The sequence below is a fragment of the Macrotis lagotis genome, chromosome 7 (genome assembly GCF_037893015.1).
Source record: "Macrotis lagotis isolate mMagLag1 chromosome 7, bilby.v1.9.chrom.fasta, whole genome shotgun sequence".
Lineage (NCBI taxonomy): Eukaryota > Metazoa > Chordata > Mammalia > Peramelemorphia > Peramelidae > Macrotis > Macrotis lagotis.
The window spans coordinates 36588847-36609622 of NC_133664.1; the positions used below are offsets into that span (position 1 = coordinate 36588847).

The following is a 20776-nucleotide window of genomic DNA, read 5'->3' on the forward strand; positions in this document are numbered from 1 at the left end:
AGCAAAGAGAGAGGTCATAACACCATAAGTGGGAGCTAGGTGCCACGGTGGATGGAACACACTCTCTGGAGTCAGGAAGACCTGAGTTCAAATCCAACCTCAGAAACTTAATAATTGCTTAGCTGTGTGACCTTGGGTAAGTCACTTAACCCCACTGCCTTAAATAATTTTTTTTAAAATAAGGCCATAACAGGGTGGCTAGGTGGCATAGTGGCGGGGCGGCTAGGTGGCACAGTGGATAGAGAATCAGCCCTGAAGTCAGGAGTACCTGAGTTCAAATCTTCCCTCAAACATTTAATAATTACCTAGCTCTATGGCCTTGGGCGGGCTACTTAACCACACAGCCTTGCAAAAAAAAAAAAAGCCATAAGTGCTAGACTCCCAGAATCACAGAAGCATTAGGAAGAGACTTTAAAATAAACTCTCATTTTATTGATGAGGAAGCAGATGCTCAGAGTTTAAGAAGCTTGCCCCTTAAGGGAAAGGGAAGATCATTCATAGCACAGAGAGGAAAATCATCTCATTCACTAGTAAACAATTTCCCAACTATTCCTTCAAGAAAAAGATGAAGTCCCTTAAAGGTGCCCAAAACATTCAGCTCGTGAAAGAGAAAGAGGGAGAAGTGAGAAATGGGAGAAATAAAAAACACAGTCCCCATGTTGGCCAAGAAGGCTCTTAGCAAGCACCTTCTAGTCTTTCAGATGAAAAGAGAAGGGAAAATCTTGTAGAGAAAGGGAAAGATACCATCAAAAGAAAAACACAATTATTGAAATAGCTCCTATTAATAATTGCCACTGCTGAGAATATTCAATCTGATCTACTTCAATGCAAAAATCATTTAATAAGGACAGTGCTAGGAAGTCTCTAAGTATTTTCTCTCCTTCCAGTCTCTAGCCTTCGTTTGATCCACGATTCACAAATAACACCTGATGAATCTTTCTAAGGTATGTGTCAAATGATCAATTGAAATATTTTAAAGGGCTTAGCACATGGTAGGTGATATACAACAATCTGATCAATCTTCTAAAGTAGTGATCAACTGATCAACTGAAAATTATAAAGTGCTGAGCACAGTAGGTAATACATAATAACCTGATCAATCTAAGGGATGTGTCAAATGATCAATTGAAATTTAGACATGGTAGATGACATAACAATCTGATCAATCTTTCTAAGGCTTGTGTCACAAGATCAATTGAAATGTTATAAAGTGTTTAGCACACAATAGGTGGTATACAACAATCTGATCACTCTTCTAAAGTAGTCAAATGATCAAATGAAAATTATAAAATGATGAGCACAGAGTAGGTAATATATTATAATCTGATCGATCTTCTAGGGAATGTGTCAAATGATCAAGTGGAAATTAGACATCTGATCACTCTTTCTAAGGCCCGTGTCAAAAGATCAATTGAAGTAATATAAAGTTCTTAGCACACAAAAGGTGATACACAACAATCTGATCACTCTTTCTAAGGCACTTGTCCAATGATCAATTAAAATATTATAAAGTGCTTAGAACACACCATACTATTTACAACAAACTGGTGAATCTTTGTAAGGTGTGTGTTAAAGGGGCAAACAAAATATTTTAAAGGGCTTAACACACAGTAGGGTGTGTTCTGACCTTCATCTACAACCTTCAGCACAAATTCAAATTCCTCCACATTGGAGTCCTCCCCACTTGACTTCCATCCGTTTCCCCAACCCTATTGTAACTTACTCTTCCCCATATATACTGTCACAAACTCATTAGATTATTTGCTTTTCCCTGGCCTTAAAATTGACTTTGACATGATCGTGCCTTTGTCAGTGATTGGAATGGACTCACTTCAGAGCCTCTTCTTTCAGGAAGTCTTGTTGGATTTCAAGACTCAGCTTTGGTATTACTTGCTCCATGAAACTTTCTCTATTTACCGTCATTTTTAGTGCCTTGTCTCTCTCCAAATTACCTTGAATTTACTGATTGATAACCACCCTTGAATCCTTCCCAGCAGAATATAAGATCCAAGAAGTCTGGAACCATTTTTCTTTTATGTCTGAGCCTCCAGTGTCTGACACTGTCATGGATACATCAAGTATTTGATAAATGTTTTTGACTTGTCTGAACAGAGTACCTCATATTTACATATAAACACAGATGTGTATGTATGTATATATGTATAAATATATATATATATATGTATATAAATATATATATATATATGGTACTTTGCAAGTGCTACTGAACCGAAGTGTATCTTTCAAAAGTCCATTTGCCCCCATGCTTGGAATTTAAATTTCTATAACTAATCATTTCCTAACATGAAAATAATGCAAAATTCTTAGTGACAATTTGGAATTTTCTCACTAACCAAGCTAGAAAGCCAGTCCAGTCATGTGAGCTGCATTCAGTTAATATCACCATGGCAGTGACCCTTTTCATGGGCAGTATTAATTTTGTTTCCAGTTTTGCTAATGAATTTTGAGTACTGGTTATTCCTGGGTGCCTTTGGCAGCTACAGACTCAAATGCTAAGCTCAAGAACAAATTTTTTCCATCAAAAACAGTTCCCTCAATGGCAATCTTCCCATCTGGCCACATCTCAACCCAGTGAGCCAGCTTCCTCAATAACCTATTTCAACACTGCACAAAAAGTGGGGACACATTTCTCAGCAGACCCCAGGAGAAAGTTTCATTAGAATGACTAGCATAATATTAGCCACAGCAATCCATTTCTATAAACTTGAGATATTCAATATTAGGATTATTGCATTTACCCTTGTTCTGCAAAAGGCAGCATACTGCTGAGGACTGGAAAGCCAGGCCACAGGGACAGGAAGAATGAGTCTAAAGCCTGCTTCTAATGGGCACTCATACTGTGGGAACAAAGGCCAGTTATTCTCAATGTCACAGAAAACTCAATATAGGCTTCGTGAATGGAGTTTCCATACTAGAAGTTCCATAATCCCTTCTCAAAACCTTCTTCAACCTCCCCCCCCCATAAAAATCTTTTCCTGGACAAATGCAAGGGGAAAAAAGACTAGTTTGTTATAAAAAATGGCTCTGGACTAATGTTAAGTATTGAAGAGTTACATCTTCCATGTTGTGCCCCACTCTCTGTGACCACACTTGGGTTTTCTTGGTAGAGATACTAGAGTGGTTTTGCTATTTCCTTCTCCAGATCATTTTACAGATGAGGAAACAGAGGCAAATAGCTAAGTGACTTGGCAATGGTCACACAACTAGTTGTGGCCAAGGTCATAGAGTTGGTATCAGAGGCCAGAGATGAACTCAGTAAGAAGAGTCTGTTTTCTCAACCCATTCTCTTATAATTGTTGCTATTACATGACCCCTTTGGGGGTTTCTTGGCAAAGATACTAAAAGTGGTTTGCCATTTCTTTCTCCAATTCATTTTATCTTCCTTAGTCCTCTCCTAATTTATCTTGATAATAGGTGTTTCCACACTGAAATCAGAAAAAGCATGTATGATATCACTTTTCAAGTTTTCATCAAGGATCTCTCTCCTGCATGTATGCATGAAGTCTTTCTCATAAATATTTTAATGTTCTGATACTAAGTATGATATACAATACTGACTCTGATGTCAGGATCTGGATTCTAATTTTGACTCTGATATGTACCAACTATGTGACCTTGGGTACAATCCTCTGTACTAAAATGATTTGGCTGGACTCAAATTTCTCAAAAGTCCCTTCCAATTCTAAAGAAGGCAATGATTCTAGGACAAAAAAGAAAAATGATTTCCACAATAACAAGTCCTCGACAGAACATTTTTCTATTTATGTAATTAAGAATCATGGAAATATTTGAGGTCCATTTTGGTTTTCCATAAAATAGTACATAAAGTCCTGGGAAGTAGTCCTTGGCAATTCTTTTGGTGGCAAATCAAATGCAAATCTCTTTCTCTTTTCTTTCCTTTTTTCCTCCTTATTCAATCTTCTCTTCAAAGGTAGAGGGTGATAAATGAGTGGATAGACATGATCAGGGTGGTGAAAAAAATATTCTGATTCATTTTTTGCTTCACCTCAAGTCACTAAAGGTGAAGATAAACTAACAGAGGCAGCCAAATGTTCCCAGAGTTGGAATGATTAATAGAAATAGCCAACAGACACCATCAATCAACAAGAAGCAATTTTCTAATGTCAGACCAAAAAACCCCATATAAATAAAAAGCCTTAAGGTTGAAAAGCAGAGGTAAACAAACTCATCCACAGGGCAATAGGACAAAATGGAGAATATCCATTCCCATTTCCTTGGAAGTATTTGGCTCATGTTCTGTGGAGAGAAGTAAGTTGCAGTATATTCCCAACTAGGACTTACATGTGTGAGTTAGCATCAGAAATGTCACTGAAAACATGAGTTCATCATGGAATAAGAATTATGGGGTAAAGATGGTGAATCTGAATAATACACTGGTAGAACTTAAATAGGGAAACATCCAGGAGACCTTCAAGACATTGGGGGATAGTCCAAGAAGGACTCCTATAGAAATATGGACAAGAATTCTTTAGGACTGGAAAGCATACTAACACTAGTTGGGGGGAGGGTAGGGAGGGAGGTTACTAGTGAAATCAATGGTGCATTAATTTTTTGAAGATATTTGAAAAGTACTATTTTACTATCATAAAAATCTGATATTTCATATAGATAACTTGATACAATTTCTAGGCTGAATGAATATGTGTTTTCCCCATTCTCACTTTTCATTGTTATCACTTTTCCTTTTATAATTTTTCTGGAAAGGTAGAAACAAGGTACCTATAACACAGTCTCAAGACAATCACTGGTTGGCATAAGTGATTGTTTTTTATTCCTTTATTCCTTTCCTCTGTTATGGCTGATCCAAATTAATTAGCAGATGTGTAAGAGAACCCATTATACTGCTCTTCCAGAATTATCCCCAAAGCTGTCTTTTGGGTAATTCACATCTAGGTTCTGCTATGCTATTCTCACATCTTTCGAGGCTTTGTAAGGTGATGATGCTAGAATCTTCACAACTGTCTTCCTCATGGACTTCCTTTCTATCTTCTTCACTCCCTTTCATGCCTAACATAACTTCCAAAATAAACCTTCATATACTCCCAAGGATAAACAACCTCACTAAAAGAGAACAGAACAGATCAAGAATGAATAAATGTTAGGAAATATCTACAACTACCAGATTCAAAACTACTTTGGCAATGAGTTCTATCAATGCTGAAAAAGAAACCAAATCTCAAGACATGTCACTGTCCAAGGAAAAGAAAGAAGATATGTTCACAGGGAAAATTCTATTGTTAAGTGACATATTGCTATGAACATCTTTATCAAGTTTCATATTTTAATCACCTAAAGGATGACTTCTTTATAAAATTTAAGTGTCTTTTTGTGAAATGCAAAAATGAGGAGGGAAATTTTTCTTCTAACTATATATCAGATGCTTCTAAATCCATTCTACTTGAGTTTTAAATACTGTAAAAATCTTCCTGATTTTTGTAGACAATTTTAATGGCAACTGAGGAAGAGAATCATTTCTTTCTTAGAATCTTAATTCTGTGGGACCACCCAAGCAACTAGATCACATTGCTTGAAAAATAAAATCCACCTTTTTTTCTTCTAAAATTCTTGAGCAATATCATTCACTAAACCAAAAGAAAGGTACACAGTAATTCCTTGGAGTACAGTAATCAGAAAGTACTCAACTATTATAAGAGTAGTTGTATTTTATATTGCCCTTAGGAAGAATCAGTGATGATCCTCTGATGCCACTACCTACAATCTGACTGTAGTCTACCTTTCTAGGTATATTTCCTGTTATTCCTCTTGAAGCACTCTAAATCCAGCCAAACTGATCCACTAGCTGCTACTCCAACTCAACATTCCATCTCCTGCCTCCATGCTGTTGCGTAGGCTGCTCCTATTCCAGTAACAAATTCCTTTACTAACCTTTCTTCTTAAAATTCTTATGTTCCTTCAAAGTTCAGTTGAGTACTGTAGAGTAATATAAGTATTTGATTGGGAATCCAAGGATGTTGGTTCAAAGCTGGCTCTGTCACATATTTTATTGTAGACACCAATAAAAACTCACTTCAGCTCTATGGACTATCTATAAAATGAAGAGATTTGACTAAGGTCCCTAAATCTATGACAAGTTCTAAATTCATGGTATTGAGAGCTTTCCCAAATCTCCCAGGTCTTTCTCTCCTCAATACAGCTAGCTAATGTGTATAGAGCTCCTTATTGCTTGCATTTTTTTAGGGTTTTTGCAAGGCAATGGGGTTAAATGACTTGCCCAAGACCACACAGCTAGGTAATTATTAAGTGTCTGAGGCCGGGTTTGAACTCAGGTACTCCTGACTCCAGGGCCAGTGCTCTATCCACTGCGCCACCTAGCTGCCCCTAATACTTGCATTTTAAAGTACTAAAAAAACATTATCTCATTTTCTTCACAACAGTCCTGGGAGGTAAGTGCTATTACTGCCTCCAATTATAGATGAGGACACTAAGGCAGAGAAAGAGGGGTTAAATGAATTACTCAATTAATAAATGTCTGAGATTTGGATTGGAACTCAGATCATTCCAATTCCATGTTTAACATTCTATCTGCTATGTTACCAAGATGCCTTTTCTTGTTTTTGCTTAGATGATAACAAATTGCATTCTTCCAACTCCACTGCCACAGCAAAAACAAAGTCCCTTAAGAACAAGAGCTATTTCATTTTGCCTTGGTAATCCCAGAGCCTTGCACAAGAAGGTGATTAACAAATGTAATTGAATCAAAAGGAATTACTAATTAAGCTACAACTGAACCACCATTCCACTTACACTAGGCAATCAGCAGATTTACCAATGATCAAGCCGATAGGACCACAGTGGAGGAAAAGAGATTCATTCCTGGATGCAGAATATAAAACCTACCAATCCAACTATTGCAAAGATTAGTGGATTGGCATGACACACTACTGAATTGGATGTTTAAACAGAAAGACTTTTTCAAGATGTTACCATCACAAAGAAATCAATTGTAATTGCAATGTCTTATGGGTGCCACTTGCTAAAGAAGGATCATAAAAATGGAATTAATTGGAAGTCAACATCCACAATTCCAATGAGCTCTAACACCACTGAAGACTGGGAAAGAACAGAAATAGAATATGGTAGAAAACACCAGAGACCATGGACTGAAGCATTCCATAATCTATCAATCAACAAACCTTTATTAAGCTATATGTTTGAGATACCTTGTCAAGCACTGATACAAAAACAAAACTGAAAAATGTTGTATTATTGACATGTATTATTGACAAAACTGATACAAAGACAAAAACAGAACCTGCCCTTAAGAAATTTATGTTCTAAAGGGAGAACACATGTACATATAAAAGTGTATAAAGAATACAGGATAGTTTTGGAAGCAGACGTACCATCAGTCGTAGACACCAATAAAAACCTTTGGGGGGGAGGCTTAACCCAGAGTTCATGAATTTTAATTTTTCAATTATAATAACTATATTCAAATATAATTGGTTTCCTTTGTAATCCTATGCAGTTCATTTAATACATTAAAAGTTTTTTGAGAAGGGGGTATATAAGTTATGCCACACTGCCAAAGGTTAAGCATAACTCCCCCAAAAGATTAAGATGTCTGATTTAGTAGGAAGTTATTGAGATGAGTCTTAAAAGAAGTCAGTGATTCTAAGAGGCAGAGGTAGAGAGTGAAAGCATTTCCAAATTGGAGAAAGAATCAGCACAAAGACCAGGAGATGCAGTGCTGTTGCATGTGGAAAATGGTAAATAGGCCAATGTGAACCAGCCACAGAGTATGAGGAGGGGATGACTGAAGCGGGAGGAAAAGTAATAACAGGCAAGGTCTGGAAGATATTTAAACATCAAACTGAAGAGCTTCTATTTAATCCCTAGATGCACTGAGGTATGGAATTCACTGGGGGGGGGGGGAATTTGACTCAGTTAGACCTGTGCCTTTTCAGCTATGTAAAAGATAACTGGGAGATGAAGAAGTTTGAGGCAAGGAGACCAAATCAGAGACAATGCAATAATCCAGGACAGAGATAAAGTCATCCATCTGCTATAAGACTGGAGAGGAATGGGACTAAAAGAGAAATAAAAAGGTGCTCATAACTATTTATGAATTGGCACAAAGATTTCACATTAAGATGATCCTATTTGGCATTCCTGCCTCGCTCAGTACAGAGAAGGTAATAAACCAAACTGGAGCTTCTTCAGACTTCACTTAAAATGTTTCCTTCCCCCAAAGGAATATATTCAAGTATAATCATAAGAAACATTTTAATGATTGAGAAGCCATCACTGCCTGTAAACATCCTGCTAGGACTACAAATGAGCATTGAATCTGAAAGAATTACCAGTTCTAATTATTATACTTCAATACTTAATTGAGTATTAATTATTCAACACTAATTACTAAATGTCAATGGATCTTTTTCTCATCAATGTCAAAGTGGGTATTCCTCCATCAAGGCAGACTGTAAATCATCCATGCCTTCTCATACTATGTGAATATGCCTATGTTCTCACATACTTCCTTTACAGAGGTCTCATCCAAGGGAATAGAGAGGCCTTCCTCTACTCTGACCCTCCTTTTTTATGGCAATCACTCAAGTATACAGGCTATTCACTGATTACCCCTCAGCTTTGTCATATGTCTGGGTCACCTTTCCCATCACCTTTTTCCTCAATATCTCTTGCACCACTTCTTGGGCACAGGTATCATTGGACATAGGTTTCAGTCTTCCTGCATTCACCATGTATGTTTCTATAATAACCTTGGGGATATCTGCAATATTGTTTCCGTGGATATTGGAATATTCCAAGAATGTCAATAATACAACATTCTCAGAACACCATTTGCGTCAAAAAGATGTTCTTTGCACTGAAGACCAATGTAGAATTTCTAAAAACACTTCTTAAATGCAATCTGGCTTGCTCTTTTCTATTCAAAGCCCTCCCAGACCTATTCTTTGTGAAGGTAAACTAGGCCATCTCTTGCCTTAATTCTTACATAGCCTTTAATTACTGAATAGTTGTTACCTCAGACAAACTGGGGCCTGGGAGAGATGTTAGCTTGAAAAGGTTAAGGTCTCTGCATCATGGCCATCTTCCAATTGTCTTGACTTAATGTCTAGCTGCTAGACTAGACTGACTTTGGAGGAAAGAATGAGGCAGATGGCTTGTCCAGCTCTGCCTCCCTTAAATCCAATTCACTTGTTAGACAAGATATCACCCTTCTGATGTCATTGGTCCTCTTCAAGAACAAAGGAGAAACAATGACAATCTTCTATTCAATGCCAAGTCCAGTAAAGAGATCACAAACAGTGCTATAAGTGATACCTATGCAGTGATGAACATGCCAGTCACCTTCTCACAAAGAAGTGATGGATTTAGGGCAGAATAAAACAGGGCAGAATAAAACATATTTTTTTTTATACAACCAATGAAGAAATTTGTTTTGCTTGGCTATAGTTTATTCATTACAGGGATTTTTTTTTAAGGTTTGTGAGTGAGAGGGAGAAAAAATAAGTACCTGCTCATTTAAAAAAAAATAATATAGGTTGAGGGCTACAGCTGTGGGAGGGCACTTTCAGAAGAGGCCACTAAATGATTTCACTTTATTACAAAGGAGCTCTCTCACAGAGAAGTGGTGAACTAGAAATGTTTGCAATATAAAAACAAAACTATAAAACTATGTATGTATATTCATATAGTTCTGGTGTGTTGACTCATTAGACAGGTCACTTAACCCCATCTCAAAGTCTGATCAAACACATTTTCCATTCACTTAGTTTTGCCTACAGAGATTGTTGGCTGATGTAATTATTATAATAAGTCATTTATTTTTCCATCTAACTAGCTATGGAATGAAAGAATATTAAAAGACTAAAGAACCAGGAAGGGGAAAGGAGATTCACTGAAGAAATTAGGGATCTGGGGAAGGTGAGGTAGGGAAAAAGGGGAATTATAGAGAAATGTTCTATGAAGATGATTCTGACAATGGAAGGCAGAAAGACTGACTCACTCTTTAGTTATAAAGTTAAAAAACTCTTTAGACTGTTGTCAGTGGGGGGGGAGGGGAGGGTTAGTTGGGCAGCTTGGTGGCAAAGTAGATAAAGCACTGGCCTTGGAGACAAGAGAATGCGAGCTTGAATCTGACCTTAGCAACTGACTCTTATTAGCTGTGCGATCTTGGGCAAGTCACTTAACCCTGATTGCCTCACATCCAGGGCATCTCCAGTCATCTTGATTCATATTTGGCCACTGGACCCAGATGGTTCTGGAGGAGAAAGTGAGGCTGGTAACCTAGCACAACCCCCCCCCCCCCCCGCTCAAATCCAATTCATGTGCTTGTCATGTATTGCCATCCTGATGTCGTGGTCTTCAAAAATAAAGAACAAATTTTAGCTTACTAGTGAATCTTTCATCACTAGTGTTACAAAAAGATCTCATATAATTAACTAAAGGGCAAGGCCTCTTAGGAAGAACAGGCTTACTTTCACAATGAATGTCGACTTGGACTAATCTGAGCACTTATTTTCATTCCTTCAGCCCCCTTAGACTAGGAAAAAGGAGGAAGTACCCTGTATATGCTGGATGTCAGCAGAAAGGTGCCCTAGGGTGAGCCACATACTGATGAATTGCAAGTGGCCTGGATGAACCCATCCCCCAGTCAAATACCAAAAACATCTTGGTGACTGGCTCTCTTAATCACAATACTGGTCCTATCCTAGAGTCACCCAGAACTAAACACAGTTCGCTTCATAGTAAATATAATTCAATAGTGTGAGTGTAAATATATATATATATATATATATGTAATTTCAGATACAAATGAAGCAGATGACTGAATAATTCAGCAAAGAGAGCACCTGGCCTAGCAGTCAGGTGTCCACAATTCTATTTTGGGCTTTGCCAAGCAACTTTACTCTGTAACCTTCCACCACCCCCAGAGGTCTTGGCTCCCTTAGGTGAGAAACAACTGAACAAACCACCGTAGCCCACAAGAATATTCTGAGTAAAACCACAAAAATTAACGGCAGCTGATTGCTTTGGGGGACCAGCAGATACAGGAATGCTACACTGACAATCCTCATTGTATCCTAAATGTACATGTAACAATACCATTGTCTAGTTTGCCGAATCGTACGTGTCAGGATAGACTAGAACAACATTAAAAAAAAAAAAAGGTTATTCCTTGTTTGCACCCGCTTATCCTATATGACTCATTTACAAATTCAAGTTCCCTACTGGAAATTTTTCTGCCTGTCAATGTAGGGGTGAAGCCTGAATGTAATGGCAAAACAATTAATTTAGCAGCATCCTGTGTGGTTCTTTTAGAAAGATCATCAAATGAGAACAATATTCCCTTAAGCCATTCCCATCCCAAGAAATGCAATATAATCTATGATCCTATCAAAGCTACCATATCAATCACCTAGACCTACAAGACAAGTTCTCTTCATGCTATCTCTACTCTCAAAAAAGAGAAAGGAGCTTCATTCATCTTGCAATTCAGTCAGAGAGAATTTGCAACCACTAACACAGATCTTGCTGGGGTTTTTTCCCCCATTCAAGTTGAGACTGCATGAACTAATTTTATCTTGGCGCCCAGTTCCTATAAATAACTTAAATAATGTGCCTAAGTTGTTAAGCACTGTTATGGGAAGGATGTTCTGGCCTCCCCTTCCTTGAAGAGCTATTAAAGAAAAATAAGAAAGAAAGGAAGGTAAAACAGTCATCTGTGTGGCTTTGCTTTAAACCACCTAGAAGCAAAGCAATAAAACAAGATTACTTAAAAGGGCCTCTGAAGCTCTCTCTCTCTCTCTCTCTCTCTCTCTCTCTCTCTCTCTCTTTCTCTCTCTCTCTTCTCTATGTTGTGTTATGTTAATTTAATATTCAATTAGGCTAATTTAATATTAACTCTTTAATATTAAATGAGAAATCATAACAATCATGGCAGAGCAATAGAAAGTAATATAAGGTGCTCCATCAATTCTGAAAGAAATAAATATGAATGCAAAGGAATCTCCATCTTCTTATTTGCAAATCACTGAACTCTAAATAGTCAAATTGGAGTCTTTTCCTCCTCTTCTGCCCAAACCTTCAACTGCAACTATTCTTTGCTTCCTCAAATCTAGTAGACTTGTGGAGATTTTAAAAGCACAACATCTCAAGAGTTAGGACATACTTGGAGAGAGACATACTCTGAGGCTGGTGACCTAGCACAACCCCCCCCCCTCAAATCCAATTCATGAGAATCCCCTACCTTATCAGCAAAAAGCGACTTAACTGGTCTCTGCTTAAAGAACACAACTAAGGAGAAAGCCACTGGGATAGCCAATCCCAATTCTGGACAGCTCTGATTGATAGATCATTTCCCTATGTTCAGCCAGCAGATAACTAACTCTCTGTGACTGACAAGCTGTGGGTTCTTAAGTCCACTGACCATTTAAGTACTGGTTATGTGGCTTTTATCTTTGTGTCTTCAGCACATAGGAAACACAATCAATATTTGTTCAACCAAACTAAACTTATCTTTCAAGTCTTGCTGTATATTTTACTCCATGCATATTTGCAGCCAAATGAGACTGTTTCCCAATTGTGTTTTGACTTTTCCAATCTTTCCTATCTTCACTCATGATATTTTCCATGCCTTCAACAATGGCATTATGGAGTTGGTGGCATTGAAGAAAGGAAAGGATTTCAATAGACCACATGGGAGAGAAGAAAGGTGGGATTCGTCTTCCTTCTATAAAGGAAGGGGCGATGGAAGATAGAAGTTTATGGCAACTAGTCAGTTCCATTAAAGTTTTTAGTCATAGTTGTCCTTGAATAGCTGACAAGTCTGAGTCTCACTGCCCGCCTCGGAGCTATAACAAAACGTGCTGGGGACGGCAGCAGAGAGGTCATGAGTAGAAGCAGACCATCTAAACTGGGCATATTGCTATCTACACAAGGCAAATTCATAAAAATTGAGAGAAGTGGCATGGTATAACAGAAAGACCAATGGATTTACTCAGCAAGCATTTTGGAAACGCCTACTATGGACAAGAAAGAATTCTAGGTGTTGGAAATACAAGGACAAAATTGCTGGCTCCAGGATATCCCTGGTAGATATTCCCTCAGTTCTAAATCCCATGATTCTCTGCTAAGCATCACACAACAATAAACTATTGCATTTATGGATGTTGTTCAAAGCAATGATACAGCACACATACACACAGAGAGAGGCAATATCATTTAGTTGAAAAAATGCTCAACATGGAGATGGGTGGTCAAAACCCATCTCTGCTATCTACCCCTTCTGTGACTTAGGGAAAATTACTCTTCTAAGGCTTCAGTTCACTCATCTATAAAATGAGTTGAAGCACATGATCTTGAAGGGCCCTCCAATCTCTAAATCCCATCCTAGATTAACAGGTAGATTAAGATTTAAAATAAATGAAAATGGTGTTTTTTTCTTAGTTTCTGCAAGCCAATGGGATTAAGTAACTTGCCCAAGGTCACACAGTTAGGTAATTATTAAGTGTCTGAGGCTGGATTTGAGCCTCTGTCTTCTGGTCTACAGGGTTGGTGTTCTATCCACTGTACCACCTAGCTGCCCTGAAAGTAATATTCTAAGAAGAAGCAAAATCACTCAAGATGATTCTTCAAGCTTTGGGAGGAATTTAGAAAAGACTTCATTAAAAATAGATGACAAGTCTGGGGAGACAACTGTGTAATACAACAACATTTTTCCTCAAAAAGCTATCGTTCATAAACAAAGGTTTTTGAAAAAAACATTTTCTTTAGCTACTACTAGATGATTTACAAATGAATAATCTTCAGTCTATATAAACACTCTCATTCCTCTTCTGCATTCCACTTTCTGGCATAAAAAAAATACATTTTGCCCAGGGAGAGAATTACTATGAGAGAGGAAAAGGCCATACAACAGTCTGCCATCCTTTTCTCCATTGCAATTGATGCTCATCAGAGGGAGCACATGGAGAGAGAGATACTGTCACACAACTGGAAGCAGAATCAAGACTACACAAAGGAACTCTCTTCTATCAAAAAAAAAGCAAAAATGTATCACAAGAGGATATACTAAAAATACAACACAGAGGGTGTTTTTAGATCATTAGCATGGAAAGCAAATTCATAAAGGAAAACACGCATGGACACACACAAAACCAACAATCTCCTTGGCATGTGCAAAATATTTCCACTGTTCCCCAAGTGTGGCAGGTGCAAAACAGCAGGCTCTTCTCCACCACCACTGGGACTTGGCTGGGACCATGTGGTCTGCACCCTGGGATGGCATCTTTAGCAATTGTTGCTGCTGTCATAAAAGGATGACGGCAAAGAAGCTAAAATACAGTGTGCTTACAATATTTAGACAACTTGGATGCTACATGTACACACATGATATAACATTTTTCTAACTGAATGTAATAGGATATAAAAGTACATGTGTATGCATGTATGTATGTATAAATATGCACACATATGTTGGGACTCATTCGTTTATTTAGAATGTTCCCAGTTGTCTATTTCAATGGAATCAATCATCTCATTCATTGATGAGAAAAATAGAAAACACTTGCAATCATTTTCACCTCCATTTCAACATTTCAAGCAATTTTTAAAGTACAAGAATTCCACACTGAGCGATAAAAAAAATAGTATTAACTAGCATTTATCTCTCACTTAAGTTTTGCAGAGAACTTTACCGACATCAACTCATTTTATCCTCACAGCTTCTGGAGGTAGCTGCTATTATTATCACCATTTTACAGTTGAGGAAATGGAGGTAGAAAGTAATTAAGTGATCAGCCCAGGGACATATAGCTAGTAAATGTTTGCCACTAGATTTGAACTCAAGTGTTCCTCACTCTAGACCTAGCACTCTAGTCAATGTCCCACCTAGATGTCAAGATTTCCTCAAAGGTTTCTAAAGCTCTCACCTAGATTTTAAAAATTAAGATGTCACATCACTTCATACATTAATATGAATTAATTTAATTTAAATAGTCATGAATCTAATTTAGTTATTTCTATTGACCTTTAATGTTAAGTTTCTAATAAAAGATTTAACTAAAAATTAAGTTTAATTAAAATAGGCAGAGAGGCAAAATACCCCAGTAAATAGAAAGCTGACATTGGAGTGAAGGAGACCTGACTTCAAATCCTTCTTCGGGCACAAACTGGCAGTGTGACCCTGGCCTAGTCATTAAGCCTTTTGAAGCCTGCAGAATCCTCTAAGTAGTAGAACATGTGTTCATCTGAATGGAAGAGGAAGTAAGAATCCTCCATCAATGAGAAAATGGATCTAGTCCCTCTTCTCCTACAAAAAAAATAGACTATTGACCACCTCATTTAAATTTAACTCTTATAAATTCCAACACCCTGTCAAACCTGTGCTTCTTTCTGATAAACGACGCAGACTCCAATGGAACTATGATCTCATCAATATGGAGATGCCCTCCAATGATCAAACTTGTGCTTCTTTTTGATAAATGACCCATGCTCCAAAAGAACTATGATCTCACCAATATGGATATACCTTCCAATGATCAAACCTATGATTCTTTCTGATAAATGACCCATTGCTAACAATGAACTATGATCTCATCAAAATGGTTAAGCCCTCCAATAATCCTGATGGCAATCCATCTACGCATATCCATTCTTTGTGGCTGTTCATGTCTTGTCATCACTTTGTGATGATGGGTCCACCCAATATGCTTGAGAGCCCTTCTGACATAGCAAGGGGACCACTGGAGCCTAAGGACTAGCTAGCTCATCCCTCACTTTTGCTGTCTATTCTATTTCAGTCAGATATCTCAGAAAGCTTTCTTTTATTTAAGTTGCTTCTTTGTCATTTCTTGTTTGCCATGAATTGTGGCTTGATCACACCCACCATGTATCTGTATCTCTCTTTCTCTCTATATTTCTCTCTCTCTCTCTCTCTCTCTCTCTCTCTATATATATATATATATATATATATATATATATATATATATATGTATGCATGTATGTATGTATTTCTCTCTCTCTCATTATTTACCTTCAATTTCTTTAAAACTGGATTTCTTTTAAGCTCTCTATCATGGAACATCACTGGAATAATTCTAGTATTAAAAGACTGCCCTCTGCTCCAGAGAAACCATACAAACTATTAAATTAGTGCCTTGTCATCTTTTCTTGGCACCTTAACGCATTCCTGTCTGAAACAGTCATAATAACCTTCTCAAAGAAAAGGAGAACTGTATATAGGAGAAGAGGAAAGTTAATAGTGTAAGATAGCAATATAGCAATATATAACATATCTCATTCATTCAGGCTCTTATCAATGAGAAGACAATTAAAATAAGCAGCTTTAACTGAACTATGAGAATACAAATACACAGTCACTCAAATGAAAGTCTTTTCTTTTTCTTTTTTAGATTTTTCAAGGCAATGGAGTTAAGTGACTTGCCCAAGGCCACCCAGTTAGGTAATTATTAAGTGTCTGAGGTCAGATTTGAACTCTGGTACTCCTGACTCCAAAGCTGGTGCTCTATCAACTGCACAATCTAGCCAATCATGATCTTTCTAATGCTGTCTAAGTTGCAGGACAATTTTATAGCCTGGTTCAACAACACAATTCAGCATACATTGATTAATGCCTACTGCATGCTGAGTTCTGGGAGCATAAAGATAAAAATCCAAGAGAGAATGTGATGGCGCAAAGAAGAGGTCTTAACAAAGTGCTCTAGGGCTATCAGAGAGGGGAGAAAAGTCTCCATTTGGGTAGATACTGGTGAGCAGAGGGGTGGGATGGGATCAGAGCTGGACCCTGAAGGAAGAGAGGGATTGAGATGAGAAGGAAATGTATTCCAGTCATGAAGGACAATCTAAGTGTTAGTTTATGAAGACGAGGGATGGTGAGATGAACCTAGTAAAAAGGTGGCTAACCAACTTGGTTAGAATATAGTTTGAATGAATGGTATTAGCATGCTATGAGATCACTAGATTGTAGAAAGTCTTGAATATTAAGATTAGGGAATTTGTAATTTCTTTTGAAGGTAATAGGGAGCCACTCTTTTGAGGAACTTTGGAGAGGCAACGAAGTGGTAGAGAATAGAATGCTCAGATGTCAGGAAGACCTGAGTTCAAATACTGCCTCAGACTCTTATTAGTTTTGTGATGGAACAAGTCATTTAACCTCTCAATATTAGTTTTCTTTTTATGTGAAATAGAGACAATAAAAGTACTAGAATCTACTTCCCAGAGTTGTTGTGAAGATTAAAAGTAATCACATATGAAGCACTTTGTAAACTTCAATGTACTATATAAATTCTAGCTATTTGTGTTTTTGTTATTATTTATACTGTACCATTGCTGCTATTATAGGAATTTTAATATATGGTACCAAAACCTTTTTAACATCTTACTGCAAGGTCAATACAGCAATTAATTACTTTTTTTTAGGTTTTTGCAAGGCAAATGGGGTTAAGTGGCTTGCCCAAGGCCACACAGATAGGGAATTAAGTGTCTGAGGTCAAATTTGAACTCAGGCCCTCCTGACTCCAGGGCCAGTGTTCTGTACACTAGCCGCCACAGCAATTAATTATTAAAGGAAATTATGGAGGGTTGAAACTCTTAAAAATTCACATAATAAAATATGCTGCCTTTTGAATATAATAATTGTACTAGTACCACACATCAAGAAGTTAGTGGTTTATGTTCTTTTTTTTTTCTCTAAACCAGTCTTTCCTCCTGAGATCCTGAAGGCCAAAATTGTGATTTGTATTTGTATTGACAGTAACGGTACATTCAGATCATGAAAAAAAGATTTTCAGGGTGAGAAGTTAACTCATCCATGTCAGGAACTAAACTCAAAACACTAGTATTTGTGAACTCTCTGAAGCTACCAGCTTTGACTTATGGGATATCTTGCAAATTCTAATTGGGGGGGGGGGGTGCAGCTAGGTGGCAGTGGTTACAGCACCAGCCCTGAAGTCAGGAGGTCATGAATTCAAATCTGGCCTCAGAGACTTAATAACTACTTGGTTGTCTGACCTTGGGCAAGCCACTTAACCCCGTTGTCTTACAAAAATAAAAAAAATTCTAACTATGGGCTCCTAATATACTATCAAAAATGCAATCTAAAAATTGTCATTTCTAGGACAGAGCTGCCAAATCACTAAATAAAGGGAACTTTGTACTAGCAGCATGAAGTGTGATAGGTCAGCTATCTACCAATGGGAGCAACCTCACCTCAGACAATCATAATGCCAAAAATTGCTCTTCTGATCTTCCAAAGAAAAGACTGAGGAAGATTCAGAGGATGTGTGGATGAACCCTTCCCTTCTTGATGCACATTGGAAAAAAACACCCTCCAAATACACAGAGGCTTTCTCCAAGCCTGCAACCACATAGCTGTATTTTGGATTGGGTGGGGCAGAGAGTAAACAAACAGTTTCCTTTTTTAAGCAGGCTTTTGCTAGTTGATCTAAAACATACCCAGTTACAAAATATCGCCAGACAATCTTAGGCAGAGATTTAAATCTATGAAACCATGGTGAGCTCAGAATCCAAAATGGGAAGATTCCTGATCTACTTCACAGTCTTTGAAACAAGATTCATTGAGTAAAGAAATCACAGAATAGCAGAAATGTGCAACTGTTTCTTTCATTCAACTTGTATCATTTCAGGAAAGATTTTTCTCAATAAGAGTGTTACAGTATTATGGATGTATATATTAAAACTGTTGCATTAAGAGAATTTTAATAATCTCAGGTAATTATAAGAAAATAGGCCACCAAAAACCTCTCACATTTGAGTAAGACAACGAAAATTACTTCAAAAATAATACATTTCATATTTCTCTTAACCAGGTAATGCCATAGTTCTTATTTCTACACAACTTAAACTTTCAATAGGATTAGTTTGTTCTCTGAAAATAACATAAAGGAAATTACAAAAATCACATTTATTTGGACATTCCACCACTAATAGCCATTCTTTACTTCAACACACATAATTTTTCTAGATTAATCATGAAAAGAGGATTGGATTTGGAATCAAGGGACCTGGGTTCAAAAAATTATTTATTCACTAGCTGTGTGACTGGGCAAAAATCACTTCACCTTCCCAAGTTTTAATTTCTTCACCTGTAAAAGTGGAGATTGGGAGCACAGAATGAATTGGAAGATTTCCATAGTCCTTCAGGCCCCCAAGCAATATTCTATCATTCCACTTCTTATTTTTTCTTTTTTCTTTCTCATTTTTCTTCTTTCTTTTCTTTCATTCTTTCTCCTTCTCCTCCCCCCCCCAAAAATAATCCTTCCTTTCTATAATGATTTCTATTGGCTGAACATGACTCTCCCATTAGAAATACCTGGTGTGTCAATACTCATCAATCCCCATCAATTGTAGAATGGCTAAACAAGTTATGGTACATGGATACTATGGAATATTATTGTACTATTAAAAAACCATACATGGTTGGACTCTAGAGAAGCATGGAATGAGTTACAGGATCTGATGCTGAAGTGAAGGGAGCAGAACCAAGAGAACAATGTATACATTAATAACGACACTGTGAGATGATCAACCTTGATAGAAGAAGCAGCTCCTCTCTGCAGTTCAGAGAGCTAAGACAACCCTGTTAGACTGAATATGGACTATGTTATCTCCATTCAGAGGAAGAAAAACAAAACAAAACAAAAAAGAAAAAACCAAACCTTCAGAATCTAATGGACACTTTAGAACATGTATGTACAATGCTAACCTGACTGTTCCCTGTTAAGGGGAGGGGAGTGGGACAGGAGATAGGAGGGAAAATTTGCAACTTAAAAATATACATATGCATATAGATGAATGTTAAATGAATGAAATAGATGAACTTTTGGGAAAAAATACTCATTCCTCTACCCTGAGCTACCTTTCATCTCCACTCTTTAGATCTGCCCGTCCCTTCCTGCTTCCCTTAAGAAAAGGGAACACATACACATCTGCTTTGATCCCTATGTAACTTTAATATGGTGGAGAAATCTGGCCCTATTTGGCCTTCTTGGCCCTTCTTCCCTTGGAGTAAAAATGTTAAGATACCATTTGCAATTTAAACAAATGTCTTACACATAAACATCTCCTCTGAAATACTTGTAGACTCTGGCAATCCCTATCTTCCTCATATCCCAAATATCACAAACACAGATGAAACCTTATTTAAAATAGACTTTTCCTCCTGAGCAGTGAGGAATTACTAGAGCAAGGAACAAATATTGGAGTCAGAGACTAATTAGCTTTGTCATTGATTGTTCTGTAATTCTGGTGAATCTCTAATCACCATTTTACTAAATGGTGCTAAGAACTCAAAAGATAAATGTAGATGGGCTGAGGATGGGGTGGGGGAAAAGGGTCAACATTCAGATTTTTACATCAATCATTCTCAACTATTTCAGAATGAAAAGAATAGGGGAGGATGGAAGAGAGATGTAGTAGTCAGTAAAATTATTAAGAAAGGTCTAATCGGGGGCAGCTAGGTGGCACAGTGGATAGAGCACCGGCCCTGGAGTCAGGAGTACCTGAGTTCAAATCTGGCCTCAAACACTTAATAATAACCTAGCTGTGTGGCCTTGGGCAAGTAACTTAACCCCATTGCCTTAAATTTTGAAATACAATTTAAAAAAAAAGAAAGTTCTAATCAGTCCATATTTATAGCCATATAATACATTTGTCTCATTTTAAAGAGTACTTTGGGGCGGCTAGGTAGTGCAGTGGATAGAGC

General features: G+C 37.4%; 1 protein-coding gene across 4 annotated transcripts in view; it reads right to left on the reverse strand.

Moving 5' to 3' along the window:
• The window catches only part of PLCL2 (phospholipase C like 2), a 317611-nt gene that overhangs the window by 181450 nt on the left and 115385 nt on the right, over positions 1–20776 (reverse strand). Inside the window, exon 1 of one of the 4 annotated variants that reach the window (XM_074195737.1) lies at positions 8688–15981. The exons of the other annotated variants lie outside the window; for them this stretch is intronic. Coding sequence (XP_074051838.1) covers positions 8688–8768 — 81 coding nt within the window. The 5' untranslated portion in view covers positions 8769–15981. Of the gene's footprint in view, positions 1–8687; positions 15982–20776 lie in introns of those variants that run through there. 4 annotated transcript variants of the gene reach the window in all.